Source organism: Felis catus, chromosome B3 (genome assembly GCF_018350175.1).
Source record: "Felis catus isolate Fca126 chromosome B3, F.catus_Fca126_mat1.0, whole genome shotgun sequence".
In the NCBI taxonomy this organism is placed as follows: domain Eukaryota; kingdom Metazoa; phylum Chordata; class Mammalia; order Carnivora; family Felidae; genus Felis; species Felis catus.
In genome coordinates this window covers 68,256,391-68,281,812 of record NC_058373.1, presented here as the reverse complement: position 1 = coordinate 68,281,812, position 25,422 = coordinate 68,256,391, and the positions used below count along the sequence as shown (strand labels likewise).

The window sequence follows — 25,422 nt, the reverse complement described above, 5'->3', positions numbered from 1 at the left end:
TTCAGAGTGCTTTTTCCACCTCTGAATTTTATTTTGCTTTTAAGACCCTTACATGGAAGAGAGAAAACCTCAGTGGAATACTTGGCATTTACCCCAAATTAATCTAATTCTTCCTTCATAACTAGTTTTCCTCTCCCCCATTTCTCCCCCAGGTCCATATCTAGCTCTTTTTTTTTTTTTAATTTTAAAAAATATCCATTTTTGAGAGAGACACAGAGCATGAGTGGGGGAGGGGCAGAGAGAGAGGGAGACATGGAATCCAAAGCAGGTTCCAGGCTCTGAGCTGTCAGCACAGAGCCTGACACAGGGGTTGAACCCATGGACCGTGAGATCACGACATGAGCCAAAGTCGGATGCCTAACCGAATGAGCTGCCAGGCACCCCAGGCATATACAGCTCTTAAGCTCCTCTGCCTATTCCTGTGGGTGGCCCAAAGCCCTTCCTCCAATTGTAGATGTAGGGCCTCAGGTGGTTTTCACTCCAGCGTCCTCAGTCCCATAGCTACTTAGTTATGCCACTCGGTAGTGCTCTGTAGTGTCCTTCTCCTCTGTCCTGTGCTTTCTATCCACGGTATTTGCTACTTCTTGTTCACTGGAATAGATTCTAAACCAGTTTTTCCAAATTTTGACATGTCCTATAGAATATAACTGTTAGGTTTACTACACCACTCATAACTTCTCAGTGCCTCCATGCTGTGTATTGAGTGCCTTATAGGCTCTTCATCATGGCCTTCATCAGAATTCTACCAATCTTGATCTGGACTAGAATTAACACTCTCTTCAACCAAAATGGAACTACCTGCCCTTGCCTGCATCTTCCATGAGCTTGTCTGCATCTGTTTCTTCCATGTGAAATGTCTCGCATCCTTCCATTTGATGTTCACTGGAACTTGTTGTAAATTTACAGATGGTCATTGCTTGGAATGCATTTGGCTCAGTTAATGGTAATTCATAAATGGGTGTCTCAGGTATCTGCCTGAAGTAATATAACCATTGAATTTTTACTCGTAACCTTTTCACCTAAGGTGATACTGCTGTTTAAAACATTTTTGGAGGTGAAGAATGAAGGGAAAGCTATTTTCCTTATTCTTTCCTTGAAAATGAGGCAAGTAGCGTATCTCCAGTGAGTGTGTGGATGAAGGCATGATTATGCAACCTGACCAAATAAACCTTGATTTCTTACCGGGGACTAGTGGGGGTGAGCAAACAACCCTAATTCAGATACACCCCTCAGAAGACAATATTTTCATCTACCAAAATCCTGTCCTTTTCGAAAATTTGTTTTCTTTTAAAGACCCTATGCTCTCTTATCAGGAAGCATTTCCTGATACCTAACAGAAGAACTCCCATTGGTATTCTTGTAGCCTGTATCCCACTTTTATCCCTGTTACATACCAGGTGCGAGGCCAGATGCTGGGGTTATCGGGATGCTTAGAAACCATCCCTGACTACAGGCTTCCTCAGTCCAGCAGTGGAGGGTAACTGTTCTGCTACATGCTGTTAATACAGGCTCTTTATTAGACTTTCTTCCCCTGTGTAAAATACACATGCAGGTGAAAGAGGAAGAGAGTGAGGACTTAGGAATCTGAAGGTCAAGGAGTTCCTTCCAGGGCAGGAAACCTTTCCCCTGGGCCTTGGGGGAGGGTGTATGGGAAGGGAAGAATCCTTGGCATGCCGCCTCAAATGGCTGGAGCACAGGCAGCCTGGGAGAAGGGGAAGTGGTAGGGGATGAGATTGGAAGTGTAGCTTGGTGCTGGGAAAGGAATGGGCTTAAACATCAGGCCAAGGCATTTGGGGTTTACCCAGTATTTAAAGGAAATACGTATGAGGTATTGTAAGCATCGAAGTAAAATGTTGAGACCCATGGTTTTAAAAATATAATGACGGTAGGGCACCTGAGTGACTCAGTCGGTTAAGTGTCCGACTTTGGCTCAGGTCATGATCTCATGGTTTGTGAGTTTAAGTCCCCCATCAGGCTCACTGCTCTCAGCACAGATCCTGCTTCAGATCCTCTGTCCCCCTCTTTCTCTGTCCCTCCCCTGCTCATGCTTGTGCTCTCTCTCTCAAAAATAAATAAACATAAAAAAAATCATAATGGTGGTGGTTTGATGAACGGTAGATTGATAGGAGAGATGGAAATTGGAGATGACAATGAGGCTGACTTTCTGAATGGACCCAAAGGTATCTTGTATTTCTTTTAAAACACTTGAGCCATTATCTTTTGTAATGACAACTATTTGTGCATATCCCTTACTATTAATAATGTTTCCTGAAGTTGGGCTTGGAGCAGGGTTTTGAAGGACCAGAAAGTTTTAATAGCACTACTCCTATCTGGAACACTCATGAATTCTGGAAAGTTTCCTTTATAACACAAACTACTCAGTAGTTGCTGTCTTCTTTCTCTACTTCTTTCCAGATATTAAAGGAGATAAGGCATTAACAAGCAGTAAAACACATTAACCATGTGTATATTTATTTTTTATTTTATTTTTTAAAGTTTATTTTTTTAATGTTTATTTTTGAGAGATAGAGTATGAGCGGGGAAGGGGCAGAGAGAGTTGGAGGCACGTAATGTGAAGCAGGCTCTAGGCTCTGAGCTGTCAGCAGAGCCTGACATGGGGCTCAAGCTCACAGACTGAGAGATCATGACCTGAGCCAAAGATGGACGCTTAACCAATTAAGTCACCCAGGCGCCCCTAAAGTTTATTTATTTTTGAGAGAGAGAGCGAGAGAGAGAGAGCGAGAGAGAGAGCAAGAGCGTGGGTGGGGAGGGGCTGAGAGACAGGGAGAGAGAGAGAGAATCCCAAATAGGCTCCACACTGCCAGCACAGAGCCTGACATGAAGCTTGAACCCACGAACCATAAGATCATGACATGAGCTGAAACCAAGAACCAGGAGCTTAACCGACTGAGTCACCCAGCTGCCCCACCACATCTATATTTAAAATCCCAATAGTCATCATTCATTGGTACCATTTTCAGTTCATACCATTCTCTATGTGCTATGCCATGCATACATACTCCCCTGCTTAATATTTCCAGCACATGGTATCAGACCCATTTTATGGATCTGGTGAGGCTCGGATACTTTAACCTGCCAGGATCACATAGTAAGTTTTGCTCCTTCCACGATAGTCATCTTGGTATTTTTCTGTACCTTAAGCTTATTCCTTTATCAGAAAAAGAAACTTCCTTTTGCAGTTATCTCTTCCTAGAATGCTCCTCTCCCAAATATTCACAGAACCGACTTCTTCAGCTCTTAAGTTAAATATTTGTTGCCTCCTCAAAGAAGCCTCATCAACCATCCAATGCAATGCTGCCTATTTCTCTACTTTCTTCATAGTATATTGTTATCTGAAATTATTTTCTGTCCCCTAAGCCAGAGTATAAATTGCATGAGATCAAGTTTTTGAACCTCCTACACACTTTTGATTTATATAATCACAGCATTAACAGTTTCTAGAACTTAATACACATTCAATAAATATTTACTCAAAGGCTGGGTGAATGAATGAATGAATGAATGAATGAATGTTTTCAGAGCCCATGCTTGTGCTCCAGTTCCGTTTTCTAGATGTTTTCTTTCGGTTACCTAGCACACTGGAGCAGTATTGGCTGACCATACAGCCCATCAAACTGTGTGTCTTGGACCCAGACTGATTAAGTTTTAAGAACCAAGTATTTGTTCACCAGAACAACAACCCACAGGTCATTCTAATTCTCATTAGTTAAGCTCACTTGGTTATATGTAAGCTTGCAGTTCATATAGAATACCTACAATGTGGAATTAGTTTAGAAGTGAACTTCTCTGATAAATTGTTTGTAGAACTTCACCTTTTCTTATTGCATTCCTGTTGGCTGATTTTTGTAGGAGAATATTGGAATTTACATAAATCAGACATTGTTCCTGGTTGTTGTTTTTAAAGCACCAGACATGTAAAAATTCCTGGTCTAATAAATTAGTAAGTTCATGTTATCTCCACACACAAAATAACCATCCTGGGAGGGCAAATTCTTTCATTCTTTCCTCAAAGTACATTTTTCTTCTGTGGTTTCAGATTGCCCTTTTTAGAAGTGTGATTTTCCTTTGTCTTAGTGGGATCTGAGTCGACTTTGTCACTAGCATGTTAACCCCTCCTTTCCCCACACTTCCATATCTAAGAATAGCTTGTTGATTAACCCTAAGTGAGTGAAGGTGGCCTGCGGAGGAATTTTAAGTACATTTCTCGGTGTTCTGTGAAGTTACATGATCTTAGCTCAGTTAATTAACTTTGTTAAAATTGTATAAGGGGGTTCATACAATTCAGCTATAGAAGACGCAAAACAATTTGAAAGGAACCTGCCCTTTACCTTGATCTCTACCTTCTCCAGAAACCATGCTGTAATGCCAATGAACAGAATAATGGTTGACGAGCAAAATTTTAAGGCATTCTAAATATCACTGGTTGGTTTAATAAAATTAATTAGCCTGCCACGGAGAAAATTTACTAGCGTGCTGGTTAATTTCACAATGTAAAGTCAGAGAAGGGAGGTGGGGTTGAGGGAACAAACCTTATTAGTTTTGAATAATTATTTAAAGATGTGGAGCTGCCTATTCCAAACACTTTGATTGCCAAATCCATTAAGCCTTTACAATCTCAATGTTTGTATCCCAGTATATATAGAAAGGAATCTCTCTAGGTGAAATCATATGCATATTAGTTAACAGCTAGATGACTTAAAGATATAGAATAACAAGTAGAATCCTGATAAAACCATGGGAATGAGAACTTGCCTTAGACTAACTCATGGGAGGTTTCCATAATCTTAATTTGCGATTGATGCAATTATTGCTTTTTCTTGTCTTTTTAATCCAAACAAGATGTTTGCAGTGGCCATGGAAAGGTGCCTAAATCACATGCCTGAATTCATTTAATTTGCCAACATTGTCTTTTTTTCTCTCTTCCTGGTAATGGGCAAGAGTCAGTTCTGGTGCATTAGGTACTAAATCTCTTCAATTACCAGCCGGGAAGAAAGATTTAAAATTGTGCTTCAAACCTACAAACTGATTTAGTTTTAAAGCACAAACACTTCTCCTGCGGAGCCTAAATTAAACTGCAGAAAGGACGCAAAACTTGAGGAATTAAACCAGGCAGGGCCAAGGCTCAGGCCAGGGATAGGAGCCATTTTGGTTTCTTTCACTGGAGCCCCCCTGGCGCAAGAGGAAGGGGAGCAAGAACATGCTGCAGGACACAACTGTGTAAGGAAGTGCAGTGTCCCATTGCCTGGAAGCTAGACGTGTAATACATGTTAGTGTGGAGGAGTCTAATTAAACTTTCCTTTTTTCCCTCTTTCTTTTTGGGTACTTGACAGCCATTTTCAATGTGGATGATTCTGTGGTTGATCTGGAGACCCTGGCAGCCTTATATGAAAATGTGAGTATCAAAGACCTACAGAGCCAGAGTTTCCAGATTATCATATCTTCACTAATTAAAAAAATGTTTAGGTCCAAAAAAATGGTCATATGTGACTCCTTCTGCCCCCGCTCCCCGCCCCCAAATCACTGAGCCATTCATGTTCTTGGGCAGAGAGGATTTTGACATAGCATGGAAGAGATTAAGGCATAGTTTCTATAAACATAAGCTCCAATAAGAGCAGATGTGAGAAAAGCACTAGGTTCTGACCGTGCTGTGCCATCGGGTTAGCAGATCTCTTTGCACACCTGCATGAGAGGGTGGTTCAAGGTGAAGACCCCTTCTGTGCCATGGAACCCAGCCCTGTGGCTAGCTGTCAGAGTGAATGAAGGTGAGCTACCAGCTTACTGTTGCTGCACAGTACTGTTTTCCTCTAAGGAATGGAAATATTGTTACCATCTTGGATGATTACTTTTAGACCAAATGAGCTGATAACCTTGAATGTGGGAAGTAGTAAAAAGATGGTGTGTGTGTGCTTTGGATTTAGAGTCAGACAGTTTTACATTTGAGGTCCCACTCAGTAGACTGCTGAGTGACTCTGGATCAGTTAAATCCCTTAAGCCTGTTTGATCATCAGTAGAAGGGGATTATAATGGGCTCTGTCTGATTTTTGTGAGTTTTTTTTTTTTTCAACGTTTATTTATTTTTGGGACAGAGAGAGACAGAGCATAAACGGGCGAGGGGCAGAGAGAGAGGGAGACACAGAATCGGAAACAGGCTCCAGGCTCTGAGCCATCAGCCCAGAGCCCGACGCGGGGCTCGAACTCACGGACCGTGAGATCGTGACCTGGCTGAAGTCGGACGCTTAACCGACTGCGCCACCCAGGCGCCCCATGATTTTTGTGAGTGTTAAAACAGAATTCAATATAGGTAGCAGTAGCAATGTATCTTGAAAATAAACAGCACCAGACACATATGTGCTCTTTAAATTTGGGCTGTATGTGGAATAACCAGCAGCACTGGCAGGCTTTCCTGAGAAGATGACACAGGAAGAGTCAGAGTTCCCATGATTGTTAGCATTTCTGGTTCATTGACTCTGTTAGGATTTGAAAACAGAGTGAACCAGATTCTCTTTACTGAAGTAATGGTATTTCCCAGGAAGCTGCCTGGGAGCTCTATAGTATGCCTTGGTCACTATGCTCAGAAAAAGTACTCATTTCGTTGATTATGTCCCCTGGGACCTTAAGTCTCTTATAGAAAATTTCTGTAGCATAATAATCCAACCTAGTGAGATTGCCAGTTCCTTACACATTTGACATCATATAAAATTAGAAGCTATTTAGTACACCTGAGTGGGGCCTTCTCGCATTCCATCAGTAAGGCTTTCATTAATAGACAAGAGGGTGCACAAATACCAGGCCATTGGGAGCTAGCAGTGCATTTGTTGAGTACCTGGAGGGCAGCGTGGTATTATGGGAGAAAGAGAGATTCTGAGTCAGGACGTTTATCCAGTACTTAGTGTGAGCTTACGTAGGATCATCTGAAAAGCGAAGATACAATAGTTGATACTGAAGGACTTTCCAAAAGGCCAAGTGTCTTCTAGATGCTTTTTGTTGTTACTGTGAGCTCAGGACTGTGCATATGGGCAGTACTTGTTAGCTCACAGTAGAGGAAAGCTGCATGCAACTGAAATTGTTGGATAAATTGAGAAACTGTAGCTAAGTGCCGAAATAAGCAGTACAGATGAATGTTTCCCGAATCTACAAACAGAGAAGGTGGCGACTGGAAATTAAAACGTCAGGAGCCCACAGAAGTTAGGAGAGCTGTTCTAAGGGTCAGGAAACAAACACTAAGGACCACTCACTGATACCTGCTTACAGGGGATTCAGAGGCAGCCGTCAAATGCCCTGACTTCTGTGTCCACCTACAGTCGCTTGTTAGGACCATTTGCTTCAGCCAGCGATTCGCAAATGTTAGCATGCATCAGAGTCACCTGGAGGGCTTGCTGCCCCAACCCCCACCCCAGCTTCTTGTGCCTGGGGTAGGGCCAGTTATTTGCATTTGTAACCAGAAACAGGTGATGCCAGTGCTGCTGGTCCAGAGACCACACTTTGAGACACGTTGCTTTAGATAGATTCTCATTGTTCATTCTGCGTGTGCTTTGTTTGGTTTCTCTTTTAACACAGAGAGCCCAGGAGGATGAATTGGTTAAAATAAGAAAGTATTACGAGACATCCAAAGAGGAAGAACTGAAGTTGCTGGATAAACCTGAACAGTAAGGACGTTTGAACACTTTTCTGTTAGGCCAAAAGGAGAAGTGCATCTCTGTCCTCCTTCCTCCCAGCTCTGGATAATTGCATCTCGACTGTGCCGTGAGCTAAGTCGTAGCACCATGTCCCCATGACCTATTACATGCAGCAGAATGACCTGACTGCCCGGAAAAGCATCCAGGGGATTTGTCTCAGCCCCTTTCCCTGTCCCTCATGATTCCCCTTTCTTGTTCTAGCAGCTTGTTAATTCCTCCCAGACTAAACATTCTGGCCAAAAGGGTAACTGAGGAAGGAAGAAGTCATTGCTCTGTTTAAGGTTCTGCCGATGCAGTTAAAAAGATGATGTCAGAGTCACAGAATTCAAATGGATTTTCCTAAATGTCGTGTCCGGTAAATGTAGTCTGAATGTGCCAGCTTTCCCCCGAATCTCTCCACCTGCTCTGCCCAATTTACAGGTGACCTTTTTATCATCTTTGCACGTGCTTGTTCGTCACTCTGTTCACTATCTAGAGTTGTTTGCTCTATGGTTTGGGTTGTCATGCCACAGCCTTTGAACACCTAGACCTCCGATGAGTAACTGAGTGGCTCTTGCCTTGACTAAGCCCTTGGGGTCTGCAAACCACAGCTAAGTACATGGGGTTCTGCAGCCCTTGGGCCCCAGCTAGCTTTTCATGGCCCAGGATTGAGGATGTGGAATGGGTCCAGAGTGGACAGCAACATCCTTTGCCTATTGCCACCCTTGAGTGCTTGGTATCCAGTTCAGGCCACTCCCCTCAGCCTGGAGATGAGGTGAGTGGTAAAAAACAAAGAAGAAACTAAGCAATCAGGTTTCGGGGAACAAGTGAGCCCTAGAGACATCTAAGTTTCTTTGGCTTGTGTTGAAACTTTTGTGCCTTGAGCTTGGGTCCCCTAGAATGCCCCACTCCTCTTGGACTGCCTGGGCATTCAGGTCCAGGAAAATACCTCTAAATGACTGGGTGGATGATTTCTAGGTTTATTCGGTTATTGAGAAGCCTTCATGATAATTTGGGAAACCTTAGATGAATTGTTCTCACATGGAGCATAGGAACCACTCCCCATGCCACCCCTGCCCCTTCCCAAGTTATTTCATGAAGCCCAGGAATATTGTGAATCATTGCAGATGGGGTTCTACTGCCCTTTTGGTCTGGCAACTTGAGCTACCCTCCCTACCAACTCCTGCCCCTGACCAATCCTGTGGTCCACTCCCAAGTCATGTTTCCTAATATAACAGATTAATTCCCACTAAGGTGCTAATGACTGAATGTGAAGTGACTAATAATGGGATGTTTAGACATCGACAAGTCCATGGGGAGTATTTGAAGACTGTCTTAGCCTAGGCTGCTATAACAAAGTAACCCAAAGGATGACTTAATAAACAACAGAGATTTATTTGTCACAGTTCTGGAGATTGGAAGTCTGAGATGGAGGTACCATTACAGTTGGGTTTTGGTGAGAACCCTCTTTCAGAATGTAGACTGCTAACTTCTCTTGGTATCCTCACATGGCGGAAAGCAAAAAGAAGGAAGCAAGGTCTTATGTCTCTTCTCCTAAGGCACTGATTTCACTCAAGGTCTCAACCCTCCTGACTTAATTACCTCCTAAAGGCCCTACCTCCTTATACCATCACATTGGGGGTTAGGATTTCAACATATACGCTTTGGGGGAACACAAACATTCAGTCCTTAACAGGGACAATAGGGCATATCAAGCATTTGAGTAGTGGCCAACCATGCCACGCTGGGCAATGATCTCTAAGCCTGGAGTTCACAAGCTTTTCATGTAAAAAAAAATCAAATAGTATTTTAGGCTTTGTTGGAAGTACTTAAACCTGTTGTAGTGCAAAAGCAACCAAACAAATGGGCATGACTGTGCATCAGTAGAGTTTTGTTTATGGACACTGGAATTTCAATTTCATACTATTTGTGTAGATGTCATAAAATGTTATCTTTCTATTGATTCTTTTTCAACCATTTAAAAATATGAAAACTATTCTTAGGTGGCAGGCCATACAAAAACAAGTGATGAGCTGTATTTGGCCTGTGGGCTATAATTTGCCAACGCTGGCTCCATGCGCTGGGAATGGCTGACCCAGTGAAATGAACAGTGGGTTTCTACAACTGGAAGTGTTCCCCTTATCCTTTTGGGTTAATGTCTTTCTAGCATTATTTTTCAAGATAAATTGCCAGGACACAGAATAATGGTGGCAGGTAGTTAACAGATAAACTTATTATCCCTGCTGATGTTGATCTGATGATATGGATACTGATGATCTGGGTAAGAGAACATTTTCAAGGCTTATTATAAGTAGTCATTGCAGTGGCTTCCCAAAGATGCTAAGCAATTACTGGCAGCAAAGAGGACTGTCGCGTTGTCCTGGTAAGGTGATGTGCTCAGGCTCAGCTGCTAGAGGGTGAGGTGCACAGGGGTAGGGGCTTCAGGCCTGAGTGAATTCACCTTTGCTGTTGACCTCCTGCATAGTGCAGCGTTTGTTTGATTTTAGCCAGGGTCTGATTTCCTGCCAAGTTATTTGCCATTAGCTCCAAGTTAGTCGACTATAAGCATGTTTTACATACTGGAAAATATGAATCATTTATAGTTTCAACATTGAAATTTTCTGAGATCCCTATGATGCCCAGTCCTATAAATCAGGGCAGGGAGAGGTTGGCCTCATCACTCACCTCATCAGCTTTCTTGTAGCTCACGGCCAGATTTAGAAAGCCATTTCACATAGAGGTGCCATCTTCTTGGGCCTGGGCTGTCTGAGAAGCACTCCCTCCAAGGATGGCCTTCAATTCTTTGCATTCTGCCTTGGGATGGTGGTGAGATGAGGTGAGCTCTATTGGATTTGAGTTGGCCAAACACATGCCTTTTGCGGCCTGGATAGAGGACACCATGTAAAGCCTATTGGGATGCCCCACTCAGGGTCCCCAGTCTCCTCAGCACCCTCACAAACACACTGACTTGGTAAAACAAGGCTCTGTGAGTGTACTCCCCTGTGGAGGAACCGTGTACATCCCACTGTGTACACAGCCCTGTGCACACAGCCCTGAGATGGTACCATTTGGGGGTTTAGGGAATGATCAATTAAACATTAGTCCCTTGAAACAGTGGGCCGTATTGCCTCATTCCACCTGTCAGCTGAGTTGGTGCTGTGGATGGGGAGCCACACAATATCATGTGTAGAACTTCTCTCCTAAAGACAGACTGGAGTTGCAGCCCTTCCTGGGAAAATGAACCTGCCCTGGGAAAGAATGAGAAGATCCCTAGTTTGTGGCTACTTTGCTGTTGTTTAGTCCTCTTTATACCTGGCCCTAGGTTATAAAGTTAGATTAGTCTGACAGGAAGTAAATCTATACGTATCCATAAGTACCAAGGCCCAATGCCCCAGACATATACTTGGAGATTTGTAAAAAGAGTTCTTATCCCTGCTTGTAGGGGGAGAGTATAAAGCACAGCTGGGGGGAATAAGATATTTATCAGCCACTTGCCTCATAGCCCTTGAGGTTACTTATGCCTCTGGTACTCTTCCAGATAAATGGGAAAGGAGGTATCTGTGGTGCTCTTCCTCAGGCCTTCGCACGGCTATTTTAGAACAGAAAGTAACATAAAATCGCAGTCTTCTCTAATTTATGTCTCCAGTAATTCTTATCTTCACATTCCACCAGGTGTCCAAGCCAAAAACCTGCAAGTCCTCCTGGATGCTTCCCAGCATCCCTCGGGGTTGGTCAGTTACTCTGGTTCCTGCTGCCCAAGTAGCCTTTCTCATGTATCTGCCTCTCTCCCTTCACACCACAGACCCCCTTCCCTGCCCTCTGAGAACAGTGTGGCTGCAGCCCTGGAGGTCTTTCAGCGTCAAATCTGCTGTCCCCTTCAACTCACCGGCCAAGCCACTGCCATGGTGATTTTCTTAAAACAAAAAACTCAAAGTATCACCTCTCTGTTTGAAATCCTTTAAAAGTCTTTATTTTAGAACGCAAATCTCCATTTTAGCATCTGAGTTCTGGTTGTCTTCTCCCACAAACACCATTCATCCTGTCTGGGCCTGCCCTGAGAGTTGGTCACATGTGTCCTGTGCAAGCGCCAGAGGGCTCCAGGGAACCTTGGCTGACATTGTCTGTCGAGGGCTCTGACTTAGATGGCCTGCACATGGCTCTCATAGGCCCCATCACTGAAAATATTTACTATACCCTGCAGCAATGGGTGCTTTATTTTTCAGATTACCAGGAAGGAATTGTGTGTAAGTTAAATCCTCTTCTAAGGTCTTAGCATGGTACCTGACACACTGTGAATGCTTCCTACATGTCTACGGGACTGACTGAAATTCTTGGTGACTGCTACTCTGGCATTAATTTTCGGTGACACATTCCCCACAGTTGTATCCAAAAGTCATGTAAACTTGAATTTCCCTTCCCTCCTCTAACTCTGGATATGCGTTTCAGACCCTTCTTCATGCACAGGTCTCTGGATCTTTAAGGTTCTCTGAGAACCCTCCTAGTCTAGTTCCTAATCCCAGTGAGGCCTTGGTCCTGGAGAACCTTGTAGTTCCTTTCCACTCTATCCTGGGTAACAGGAAGTTGATGAGCCTAGGGGCTTGTCTCCTTATACTAGTCCCAAACCTCCTTTCTTGAGGCTTGTTCTAAGTAACTGTACATCCAGCATTCTGTCTTTTTCACCTGCGTCCTCGTTGGATAGCTGAGGTGTCCATCTGTATCTTCTCTCACACAGTCTCCACAAACGCGTAACTCACTCTGTTTATTTAAACTAGAAAGTGTACGTACTCTGGGGATCTGGAACCTACTTGGGGAGGAGTGTCTTTCGGTCACTGCTGGGAAAGGAGAAAGGCAGGGTGTGGCCCTTGAGTTAGCTCTCAGCATTGTCTGTATAAACAAAACTTCCCGACAGCCCCATGAGGACCAGATGCTGCTAGTCCCAACAGCTTTTCACTGCTTATATTTGTGAAAACTGGTGACACTCCTGATTTCGGTCACAAGTGAATCAATGCTTTAATGCTAATTCTGTGAGAAACAATTTACATAACAAATACAAGTTTTCATCTCATTTTAACTCAGAATTTCTATGGGTTTCCACTATTATATGGGTTTCCAACATGGTTTTCATAATAATCAGATTTACAGAACTTTAAAAAACAAAGGTATCTTTAGTTTTATGTGCATTCTTTGGTTCATCTCACTGTCATTTAAAAAAAGAAGAAGAAGAAGAGGGCGCCTGGCTGTCTCAGTCAGTATTGCTGGCTACTCTTGATCTCAGGGTTGTGAGTTCAAGCCTCACAAATGGGCATAGAGATTACTTTAAAAAAAAAAAAAAAAAAGAGAGGAAAGAAAAGAAAAAGGACCATGACCTGGATATAGGATTAAAAAACAAAACAAAAAAAAAAAAAACAGCTGATAATTAAAATCTTATCAAAACCCAAGTCCTCCTAAAAACAAAGTAAAAGAGGCACCAAGTACCAGCGAAGGAAACTTCTTTGGGTATGGAAAGAAGGGTTCAGCTTTGCTCCTATGGAAAAGCATTCTTGGTGAGAGATTGCAAAATGTCAAAGTAATGATGTTATGCGTTGACCAAGGCTTTCAGAAATATCAGTTAATCATCATTTCAGCCCCACACTGAATTTAATAGCTGTTAGTGGATTTTCTCCTTCTCTGAATTCGTGTCCAACTCTTTCCGCCCATTTTAGTTTATACCCCTTCTTCTGGTGGTTGGCCTGGAGAGTAGGTAGCTCTTCCAACTTAATTTTGCAAAGGGCACCAGTGCCCAGCTGCTCAGACAGTGAGCTTCTGTGTGTACATTAGCACTCACCTTTAGCTTTTAAAATCTGTCTTACTGTAGTTTTTAACACTGATGTCTACTTAATGAGTGCTTGCTTTGTTCCACACACTGAGCCGTAAACTCTGTCTTCATAGGCAAGTTGATGTGGGAAAGTAAACAAATATCTGTAGAATAGGGTCACTGTAGACTGTTATCGAATTCAGTGAGCAACAAATAATAGTAATCTCACCTCAGGAAGAAACATTTTGTCACTTCTCTACAGACATCTGCCTCAAGCCTTCACTTTACTGTGCCTGTGTTAAATAGACCCTTAGAGAATGCTGCGTTATAAAGGGAGTTCATTATTTATTTTCATATACTAAAGGTAACGCTCCTATTGGCATAGCAGGAGATAACTCTTTGTGGTTCAGGATAATTGCATTAGCACTCTGTGCCTAAAGTAATGTATACACCGTACATTTATATACCATCCTAGAAGCTCATTTAAAAAATGGCTTGGTTGTCAACAATATAACACACACCCTTGGAAGTGTTAGGTCTGCCTGTCAGGTACATTTTATAATTGTTAAAATTGACACAATCAAGTAAAGAATGCTCTCATGGTAGATCTTTTTCAACTGTTTTTTTTTTTTCTTTGTGAGTGTGTGTGAAGCGAGATGATCCGTTATTAATTTTTACAGATTTTTACACGAGTTAGCCCAGATACCTAATTTTGCTGAACGGGCCCAGTGCATAATCTTCAGATCTGTCTTTTCTGAGAGTATCACCTCCTTGCATCGAAAGGTAGAGATCATCACAAGAGCTTCTAAGGTATGTTTGCTATCTAATTTAAGAGGGTGGTTTTGCCCTTATTGAGGGTAAAGAAGGAAGCAGGGAGTGGGAGAATCAACTAGAATCCCTTTGTAGAAAACCTTTGGATTTAAGACTGTGTGTTTTGCTAAGCAGAGCTGTGATGATTATCCTGAGTATGTGTGTGCATGCAGGTGAGGGAGGGAGGAAGAGAGAGAAAGAAAGTCAGGTGCAGACTGACAGGGAGAAGGAGGAAAAAAAATGACACTTCTACAGATGGATTCTTAAATATCACAGATACCTTCTAAGGTACATATTGGCCTCTTAAAAACAACCTAAAAAGTGTAGTGTGTTTGCTACTTGACTGACTGGATTGCAAGAGATTTTGCTTGAGACCCATGCACCTGATCATCTGACATGTGTCCACACAGTGAAATAAGAAGATTCTAGAGACTTGATAAGCAAAATAAATGACTGTGATAATAAGTGGTGGGCAAATACATTTTTGTTGGCTTTACCACACTGGTATTCTTTGTAAATTCTAATGTTTGTTCGTTTGTTTTTTTCCTCACAATGACCCATGTCCCTAAGAACATGATAATCCTCTCCACACATATGTAGTATTGAGTTCTTCTCTGAAGGCATGATTCTTTTCCTTCAAAAATACAAAATGCTTGGGGCGCCTAGGTGGCGCAGTTGGTTAAGCGCCGACTTCAGCCAGGTCACGATCTCGCGGTCCGTGAGTCCGAGCCCCGCATCAGGCTCTGGGCTGATGGCTCAGAGCCTGGAGCCTGTTTCCGATTCTGTGTCTCCCTCTCTCTCTGCCCCTCCCCCATTCATGCTCTGTCTCTCTCTGTCCCAAAAATAAATAAAAACGTTGAAAAAAAATTTAAAAAAAATACAAAATGCTTCAATAAAGAAAGTAGAAATATGACCAAGGAATAATAGACACCCTCTGATAACACCCTAAAAAGGAAGGAACAGAGGTTGCCCTGGAGCTGCAATTCCCTTTCTTTCTTTACCCTACAATAAAGGAAAACAAAGTCAACTCAGACTTGGAGAAGGGGGAAAAAGTACCAACCTGAAAATTTTGCACTTTGAGAAAAAAAGAGGAAAAATAAATGGTACGAGGAGCTGAAGAAAACCCTAAGCAGCTTGAAATTGTGAAAGTTAATAGACATCTCTGCAGATACTTAAAGAACATAACCTATGGCCTGGAAATACATTATTATAGTTTATCTCTGAGGACTACACCCAGGGATAAAGAAGAATAGACTTGGTATTAAACTTGCCCGACATTTAACTGTACTGTTTATACAGATACATTGTCCAAAAACAGATCCTCAAATGATAGCAGACCCATTTCTACTTAGAAGTCATCAGATGTAAAGTGTAACTCTACCAAGTCTCTTTGTTCCATTTACATAAAATTTACATATTTAAAATAAATATTTAAAAAATAAAACTGGCTCCAATAGAAATACTAATATTTAGTCCTCACTATTAAGACATGCAGTGCGTAATTCATTGAAAGGATAGAAAATGATGACTTTCAGTTCGTTGAAAGGATAGAAATTTTCCATTTCGCCAGCTGTCAGTCCAGCCACCAAATAGCCTGATGGCTACTCAGTAAATATTTGTTGTTGAATGAACATAGGTACCTTTGAAGTCCAGCTCTGTAATAATCGGTATTTGCTGTCACAGGGCTTGCTGCACATGAAGAGTGTGAAGGATATTTTAGCGCTCATTCTGGCTTTTGGAAATTACATGAATGGAGGAAATAGAACTCGGGGACAAGCAGATGGATATAGCTTAGAAATTCTGCCCAAACTCAAGGACGTCAAAAGTCGGGTACTTATTTCTCACAACAAGATTCTATGATTTGCCACTATATTCCTTCTATACCTTTAATTTAGACATATCTATATGTTTTCTTGGTTGCTCCATTCATCTCTTTTCTCCCTTTAACAATAAACTTTTTCTTTGCTTTCTTTTGACTTTTGGGTAAAAATTGGTTTTTCATGTTTGATCTTACAGAGACGACAAAATCCCCAATATTGGTTTGTTCTAAAAGAATGCAATTGGACGTTGAACTGTAATGAGAGAGGAAAACAGCACGCAGTATCAGCCATAGCACAAGGCTTGAGTCTGTTTGAATTTAGTGTTGACTACTTGTAATTTACTCATTCCTGAGTAGGGAGCAATGTTGAATCACCAGTTGAGCTGAGCATTTGAATTATTCTTTGGCCCACAACAATTGGGCCGAGGGTCTACTGTCAAACTCTCTGAGCCTGATTATCATTTGGCTCCACACCCCTGCAGAGCTTTCTCTTTAGAAACAACCAGCCCATATCTAGGCGTCCCATGGGGAGCAGGGGCAGTGAAGGGAGGGGAAACACACTGGCAAATTAGAATTAGACCCATGTGAACAAGACACAAAGGCTGCCTTGTGGGAGGGCCTGCTTGCCCCTGGCCTCCCAGGGTCATAAAGTGGCATGGCGCTCCTTTTAAGCTGTCCTGATTGTTTTTCACGCCATTAAGAACACACATTTTTTGAAAGGTGGGAAGGGAGGGATGGTTTTCTGTTCTAGTCCCTGGTTCCCTTTGGCACTCCCCCACCCCCTCCTGTCTTGGCTTTATGCCAGAAAATAATGAGACCGTGTATATGTTTGTTTGTTTGTTTTAGTCATTACCTCAGAGGTCTTATGAATTATCTATTTGATTCTTTTTTTTTTCACCCCCACAAAGAATAGTGGAGTGTCATAGATGTATAGATGTCATAAAAAAAATTGCTGGACAAAGAGGAGAGAGGGAAATCTTGCCAGGCGCAAACAGAATTAGGACCAGGTATTGCAAATTAAAAGTTTCAGGGTCACAAACTGAGATTTCAGTACTCAACTATATAATATGTTAGTCTCATGTGAATGATTTTCATTTAAGCTTCTCTTTTAAACCTAGGATAATGGGATTAATCTGGTGGACTATGTCGTGAAATATTACCTGCGTTACTATGATCAGGTAAGAAATAGCATTATGTGGAAAACTACACTAATGGGGTTTCAACTCTTACACATTGTTGGCATTCAGAAATTAGATGATGGATGGGTGGATGAATTTCAAGTCCAACATAGAATTTGAGAGCTATCCAGCCTCCTTGGTTTACAGATGGGAATGCTGAAGCCAAGAAAGTTTAGTTGACTCTTGTAAAGAGAAGCATTATTCAGTGCCTCTCAATCTACTGACTCTTAATCCACTCTATAACACAGTTTCAGAGAGACCCCCAATGCCTTCTAACCAGATCGTGGGGGTCTTTGTGAAATCTATATCCATTCAGTAATTGGTTGTCTCTGAAACTGGCTCTGGGCTGCAGACCAAAATGTAGGAAATCAAGATGCAGTAATACCCAGTACCTTATCAGTAATGTTCATCTGTGAACAAGTTGAAGAAGTGGAATTTGAAATCCATCCTCTCTGCTCAGATTACATTTGCAATTAGAAATAAAAATTTCAGTGAGAATCCACCTGAGCACAATTTTCTATGTTTAATTCCTTCTCATTAAATTGAGAACAAGGAGTCCTAACTTTGAGAAGAAAGAGGTACTGTTGTAAGGTGTTGGGAAATCTAGCAATCAATATGAATGGGAAAAGTCTCAGGAAAATGTTGTCAGGACTCCTGCTTAGCTGTCCACTCAAGCAGGGTTTTTCCTAGGCTCCAAGGGAAGAAAAGTAAGGATTCCAGGGCCTTGTTTTCAAAAGGCCTATGATTCCATCCAGAAGACAAGCTAGGCACTGATGAAGTCTCTAGGCTTCTATCCTCCCCTCCTCATCTGTCTGTTCTCAGTGTCTCTGAAATGAATCATCTCCCAACCCCCCTCCTCAAACTTCTCCTGTTTCTAATGAGGAGATTATCATTTCGGTCATTCAAGCATGAAGTTTCTGCTCCTCTTTGGTTCCTCTCTGTCCTTCGACTAAATTGTTTCTCATGTTTCTTTCTTGTTTTTCATCCCTCTGCCCCACTCACCCAGGCTTTAAGGGAACTCACCTGGACTATTCTGGTTGCTTCCCAGCTTGTCTCCCCACACCCGGTTGCTCCTTTTCCAGTCCATCCCATGCCCAAGGCCCAATCAGTTTTTATAGTTCCGGTCCTACTGCATCACTCTGTTACTCAAAAACAGAAATGACTCCCCATTTTCAACTGAATTAATACTCTACCCAATTTAATTCCAGTCTTTTACAACCATGCTTTTTTTTTTTTTTTTCCATTTTCCCCTTACATGTAGTCTGTGACTTAAGACCCCATGTTTTCCAAACACACCCTGTGTTTTCTCACTGGTGTGTTTTTATTTTTTTTTAATTTTTTAAAATGTTTATTTATTTTTTGAAAGAAAGATTGACAGAGTGTGAGCAGGGGAGGGGCAGAGAGAGAGAGGGAGACACAGAATCTGAAGCAGGCTCCAGTCTCTAAGCTGTTAGCACAGAGCCCGATGCGGGGCTCAAACCCATGAACTGTGAGATCATGACCTGAGCTGAAGTCAGACGCTCAACCAGCTGAGCCACCCAGGTGCCCCACTGATGTGTTTTTATATCCAATGTTCTCCCTGACTGGACCTCTTCTCATCACCAGTCTCTTTATATTAAGCTTCTGTCTTATTAATACTCTCTTGAAATAATAAATTCACTTTTGGGAGAAAGCTCCCAGTAGCAACACATATGTTTGCAACCTAATAGGTAACAAGCTTTTCAGAAATGACATGGAAAGGACAACTGGTCCCCTCTCATTAAAAAAAAAAAAAAAATTGGTACAAGAGCCTGCAGGTAATTTCCCAAAAACACAAAAACAAAAGCAAAAAGCAAACAGAAGATATAAATCGCCAGCTAGATACATAGACCTAGCGGTACAAATTGATCAAAACTTTATCAGGACTATCACAAATGGCTGATGGACTTCTTCCCTGTTTAAGATCTCCATGTATAATGGGACCCATATCTAGACTGCCCTTGACTCACCAAACTGTGTCCTATAAAGGGCACCTTTAAAAGAATTCACATGAAGATGGCACGTGCTTGCCAATCTGTTTCCCCACGGAGCTGTACCTACTTATGGGGGACACATTTCCTCATTCATGCAAATGTACAGTATAGCTTAGCAAGACTTTGACCTTTCTGTATCAGAAGCCCTAGAAATCTATATAATATTTCTAGGAATTTTTATCCTAAGGAAATAAATAAAGATATGTATCACATTATACTTATAATAATTTGTAATAACAAAATATAGCAAGATTTTGGGGAGGCGTCCAAAGGTAGAGACTAAGACCACGTCAATTATGCTAGAGTTACAAGATGGAATACTACACTGCCATGGAAAGTATGTAGGAGAAAATCTAGTGGCATTAGAAAATACTCTTGATCTGCTTTTATATTATAAACATGGGTTTAAAACAATATATAATTTCAAATATGTAAATATAAATATACATAAACACACAGAAAAACCTAGGATACCAGAGATATGAAAAAATGTTTGATTATCTCTGGGTGGAAAAGATTTTAACTTTCTTCTGTCTTTCAATTAGACATAATGAACACATGTCACTTTTGTAAAAGGGAAGAAAGATAAAATGAAAAATGGTACAAAATAGTACAACTGTTCTTCCCTTCTTCCATGAAATCTTTTTTCACTTCCTTATCTATTAATCCTTTGAAGCCGGGGAACACTTGGTTTGAACTTCTGTCTTGATACGTCTTATTCTGCCTTGCATGTAGATATCATTGAGCAATTAATTGTTAGTCTGGCATTGCTCCTTGAGTTCCAAAACTCATTGTTGTCTGTTTTGTAGCATCCGTAATTTAGGTGTCTGACAAATACTTACTAGGTTGAATCTGCTGTAAATATCCGCAAGAGTGCAATAAGTGACATTTGCAAATAATTAGGTGCAAAGAGGTGAGAGCTTTATTCTGGTAGAGGGGGCAGACATGTTGAAGCTTCAGGCAATAGGTTTATACCCAAAGTTCTGGCAGCAGGTACTAGTAGGGCAGCAGAATTATCCAGAAGAATCTTGAGAGGTAACATTTCTGATCTAGGCTTAGCATAACCAGATTTATCTTGTAGTGTCTGTAGCATCTACACAGCCAAGTCAGATGCATTGTGTAGGAAGGCTGAAATTTGCCAATGAAATGTGACCCTCAAGGAGCGCTAAACCTAGTGGAATCGACTTCACAGAGGAAAATCTTCCAGTAAGAATAGTTTCCAACATGGGATGGCTCAGTATGGGAAAAATCAGAAGTCAACATTTGTGTGGTGCTCTCCTGAGTTTCACAGTGCAAAAATTCATTTCACTCAGCAAGAGTATAGAATTATGTGATTTATTAAGCTATCCCCTCCCCATAGGAGCATAAGTGATGATTTTTGTGGTTAGTTGGGATGAGCAATTAGCAGGAGAAAGGTGACTCCTGTTCCAAGCCTCCTTCTACTCATGCTGGTTTGGGGTCCAAGTCCAGGTTTGTGAAGCTTACAGAAATCCATCTAGAGCCATGTCTTTTGAGCTCTAACGGAGCAGCTTTCTCAAGAGAGGCTACCAGGCGGATTTGCTCAGTAGCACTTTTTCTTTTTCTAGCTTAAAAAAAAAAAATTGAAGCCAGCGCTGAATCTGATAAAAAAAAGTTTTAGAAAATAGAGATAACATGCATGAGTTCTTCCAATGTAGATTGCCATGGAGCTTCTCGACAAGCATCTTAGATGGTGTTCCATCCTGTCGCAAGTACTACTTCGTTGTTTTGAAAGCAGTAAAATAAGTATAGAGAGATGGGGAAAAAAGCACACTGATCTTGCAGAATGTTTCAATAAAATGAGGAAAACCACCCTTTCTTAGCATCTCAAATGGAGCTAAAGGTCTTAAAGGAAGGGAATTCCAGAAACCATAAGAAAAAATGACAGTAACTGAAATGTCTCCTGCTCAAGGTACACACTTTGCAGAACAGTGTTTTTATAGGTGCCAAACAAAGTTTGATATGCCACGTGTTGTATGCTGTACTGAGAGCTATATACAGTACCTGCCCTCACAGTGCTTGCAGTCTAGCGGGAGAAGCCTCTAAGTTAACACGGCAATTTTGAAATTGACATCGATAAGCTCCGTGACAACGGTAAACAGCAGGGGGCCCTTGTAAACACCCAGGTGCTGAGGGTTAGAGGCAATCTTTGAGGAAGTGATACCTGTTTTGAGACTTGAAGAATGATATGAACACATGCAGGTGTGAGGAGTTTCTACAGAAGAATTAGAAAGGGACAGTTTTATAGACAAAAGCCCAGAGACAAGAGATTGTGGCCTGTTCTGTTATTTTATGAACGTTTAGGAGAGGGAGTTAGAGATAGGGGGAAGGTGGAAGAAGACTGAGGGTGGAAGAGGCCAGATCATAAAGTGCCTTATAAAGCAGTTTCAGAGTTTGGAATTAGTCCTAATGGCAGAAGGAAAGATGGAATGTGAAGGAAAGCTGGCAAAACAGCCTGTGTGGAGAGAGGAATAACTGAAGACTGCCTGAGATATGCAAGATGCAGGGCTTATGTTAAACAACTCAGGGACAAAGCAGGATAGACTGGAAAAGATATTTGAGGCTCAGCTTATCTTTCCATACGCCTGAAACTTGTGTCCCTCAAGGTATTTCTCAGCTTAGATCCTCTATGACGTATAGTCGGGGAGCTTGTCAAAAACTATGGCAAACCAGGCCCTCAGCAAGTATATACAAAGATAAGCCAAAGAACGTTTGGGAAGTCTTTACATATATGTGAAGAACTTGATCCCCCACACACACCCTCTGGAGCTTAAAGCTGCAGCTGAGGGCAGGTCACAGCAGAAGGGACGGTGATTGTTTCTTCCATTGTAGTGCCTTCTTGTTCAGCCCCTTCCAACGCACACCAGTTGGCATACCCCAAAGATGAGCTATCTAATTGCTACCACGTGAAGCTCAAACAGGGACTTTAAGTACTTTCATGTGTTCCTCCTGTGCCTTTTTCCATGAGAGGACGGCGTCCAAGATCAGGGCATACCTGACAATTTTCTCTTCTATTCGTGAGGCAAAATAGAACCCAGCCCTCAGTGGCAGTAGGACCAAAATGATATTGTGGAAGACACGAAAGCATTTCAAAGTAACCAGGTCCAAACTTAGGAATGGCCAAGGAGCGTTTCTCAGATTCTTATTTGCACATTCAATAAAAGATGCTTTGGAATTTCAATTGATAGTGACAATTGGGGAAGTATAACATACTTTGTTAACCATGTCTTTTAGGAAGCAGGAACAGAAAAGAGTATTTTCCCTCTGCCTGAACCACAAGATTTCTTTCTGGCTTCCCAAGTCAAGTTTGAAGACCTCATAAAAGATTTGCGAAAACTGAAGAGGCAACTAGAAGGTAACAGGAACTGTTCTGTTATTATGATAATAGCTAAGCCTTCTTTTTTTTTTTTTAATGATTGAGGAGGAGGATGTATGTCTGGTTCATGGAAGGGAATTGGCTCAGACTTCAATTCCTCCTGAAGCTCTCCATCTCTTATGCTCTGTTTGGAGGCGCTATGTTTGATTAGTGTTAATTAGTGCTTTTTATATCCACATCTTTTACATCTACATTTTCCAACATATTACAGATGATCATTTTAATAACAATAGCAGCAGCTCTTTATTAAATGCTTATTGTTGTCTCGTATAATTATTACGGCAACCCCAATAAGCAGGAACTGTATACCAACTCCATTTTACAGAGGAGAAAGATGAAGTTCAGGGAAGTTACATTCACACAGCCGGTGAGAGGCAGATTTACTGGGCTCTAATCAGGTCTATGTGATTAGAACTCATGCAGTTTCTAAGCCAGGTTATTGTGCCGCCTGAAACATGTCACATGTGCGCACACATGCGTGCGGCCACACACACCCCTATATACGTGGTTCACGTGTAGGAGTCTAATAAAGATGTCAGGACCCATAGTCAACATTCTCTTTTAGTTTATTTACATTTTGAATTATTCACAACAACATGCTGAAAGCCCCTTTTAGGTTGTTTTTTTTTTTTTTTTTTTTAAGGTGAAAATATGTCTCTCTCGAGCAGGAATTTTCCTTTGGCATTGCTAGAGTCTTGTGTTTTCACTGTGGAGACATCTCCTTGTCCAAGAATATAAATACTTGCATTGGAGCTTGTCTAACTCCAATTGAAGAGCTCCACGGAGGATTTAGGGAGCGTGTTAATGTGGAAATGGAGCTCAGAGTGCCAAAAGGAGAGCTTGAGGAAATGAAGAGCTTGAACCAGGAATATTTTTACACTAAGACATAAAATAAACATTTTAAAAATGTTTATTGTGAAAGGGCGCTCAGAAACCCAAGTCTTAGACAGAGAGCAGCCTGGAAATGGAAGTGAAGTGGGACAGATCCCTGGTGGTGGGGAGAGCCATTTAGCTTTATTTTGGGCATAAAACTTGCTTAAATAAGGAGAGCGGTTACAAGTGAATATTTCTACCTTGTAAATTATTTTTAAAGGAACATGTGGATTTTTTTCCCTCCTGTTGATGTGGTTAAGAGCGTGAATGCAACCAAATGGATGCTTCATTTAGGAATGTGATATATGAACTTGTGGTTATCCTTTTCCCTTTCATAAAAAAAAAAAAAACAAAACCAGAAAAAACCACTGACAGTTTTATCCTTGTCTGAGATGAGGGGCTGGACTCTCACTGTGATGAAACAAAGTGAAGCGTCCTGCAGCAGGTTTCTGTCGCTCTCCAATGGCAGGATTAGGGCCCAGGCCAGTCCCCAGGATGGCTGCAAGCTTAGCTGTGGCCAAGAAGAGCCATGCCTTTCACTCCGTGGCTGTCCCTGAATACGACTCCCCCCTGGTCTCCTGGCCCTTTGCTGTCTTGTGTCGTTTTGTGAGCAGAAACCTGGTGTATGTGTGACCTTTCCTCCTCTCCTGCGGCCTCTTTCAGGCACCTCCCTTTGACTTCTGCAAGTGTTTGATGATGGTAACAAAGGGATGAGAAGAGTGAATTGGGAAGACAGTGGAGAGGCAGGTGTTCCCACAGAGCATCCCCTTTAGCATACCTTATTTTCTCCAGGGCGATCTCAGGTGCCATTCCACATCCCTCCGTATTCAACTGACTTTTCCTCAGTCATTTTAGGGAGCTGCAAGAGCTTCTGGAGCTGGAGGACCCACCCTGTGAGGGGAAACTAAACATTACCTCAGTTGTTTTTCTCCTTTGTATTAGACTTCACCAAGAGATGTGAAGCACCACAAGGCAAAAGGGAAAAGTGGGACTCCCCTCCAGCCCCCCCACATTGGATATTTAAACAAAAATGCCCTGCTAATCTTTCGAGATGCCAGTGTTTTTAACACATGAAAGGTACCTAGTAAATATTTAAAGAAAATACAGACCATCGGTTCTCTAATGAATTTCTTTTTCTCCTAAATGCCATCTGGCAAGATGGCCGGAGTCGTGGCGGTCTGTTTCATCTCCCTTCCCATTCAGGTTCCACCTCCTTTTCCATAAGGCCTTGGTGTGAGCCTAGATTGAATGTTTAATTGAAGAGGACATAATTTTCACACATACAGCAAAGATTTGATGAGGCTTTGAGGTTTATTGTAGCCATTAAAATGTCGTGGCTGCTGGCAAAACCCCAGAAAATGTCTAAAGCTAAACCAGATGTGATTAGCAAATTTCAAGACATCTCAGGCCCCATTTCTCCAGGCAGGCATAGCCCTTTAGAAGAAAACTGGTTTCAACCACACCTTAGCAATAGGGTGGGAATTAAACTATAGTCGTTGGTTGTGCAAATGGCAGTGATACAAATAGATGTTGCTGATAAGCATCTTTTGTAGAAACGAGAACTTTGAATAGCACTTTTATGTAGATAAAAAGAGCAGGCAGTTGATGATCATAGTATCAGCCAGTTTCTTGTGTGATTATTATCTATCAGATGTTTTACACAATCATGTCTTTTAATCTTTACAACGACCCTATGAAGCAGATACTATTATCAGTCTCTCCTAGGAGGAGGAAACTGAAGTTCATGGTGTTCACATAACTTGCCAAATTACAGGTGATGATATAGCCACATTTTGAAGCTAGATATGACTCTAAGGCATGCACTTGTCATCTATCCTGCCTGTGACCCAGAGGTCTCCATATTTG

At 41.8% G+C, this 25,422-nt stretch overlaps 1 protein-coding gene across 4 annotated transcripts in view; it reads left to right on the top strand.

The window, feature by feature from the left end:
* Window positions 1-25,422, top strand: part of FMN1 (formin 1) — a 429,704-nt gene that overhangs the window by 279,775 nt on the left and 124,507 nt on the right. For all 4 annotated transcript variants that reach the window (XM_023255532.2, XM_023255529.2, XM_023255530.2 and 1 more), the window contains 6 exons: window positions 5,352-5,413; window positions 7,579-7,667; window positions 14,151-14,280; window positions 15,964-16,110; window positions 17,218-17,277; window positions 22,542-22,662. In XM_023255532.2, coding sequence (XP_023111300.2) covers window positions 5,352-5,413; window positions 7,579-7,667; window positions 14,151-14,280; window positions 15,964-16,110; window positions 17,218-17,277; window positions 22,542-22,662 — 609 coding nt within the window. The remainder of the gene's footprint in view (window positions 1-5,351; window positions 5,414-7,578; window positions 7,668-14,150; window positions 14,281-15,963; window positions 16,111-17,217; window positions 17,278-22,541; window positions 22,663-25,422) is intronic.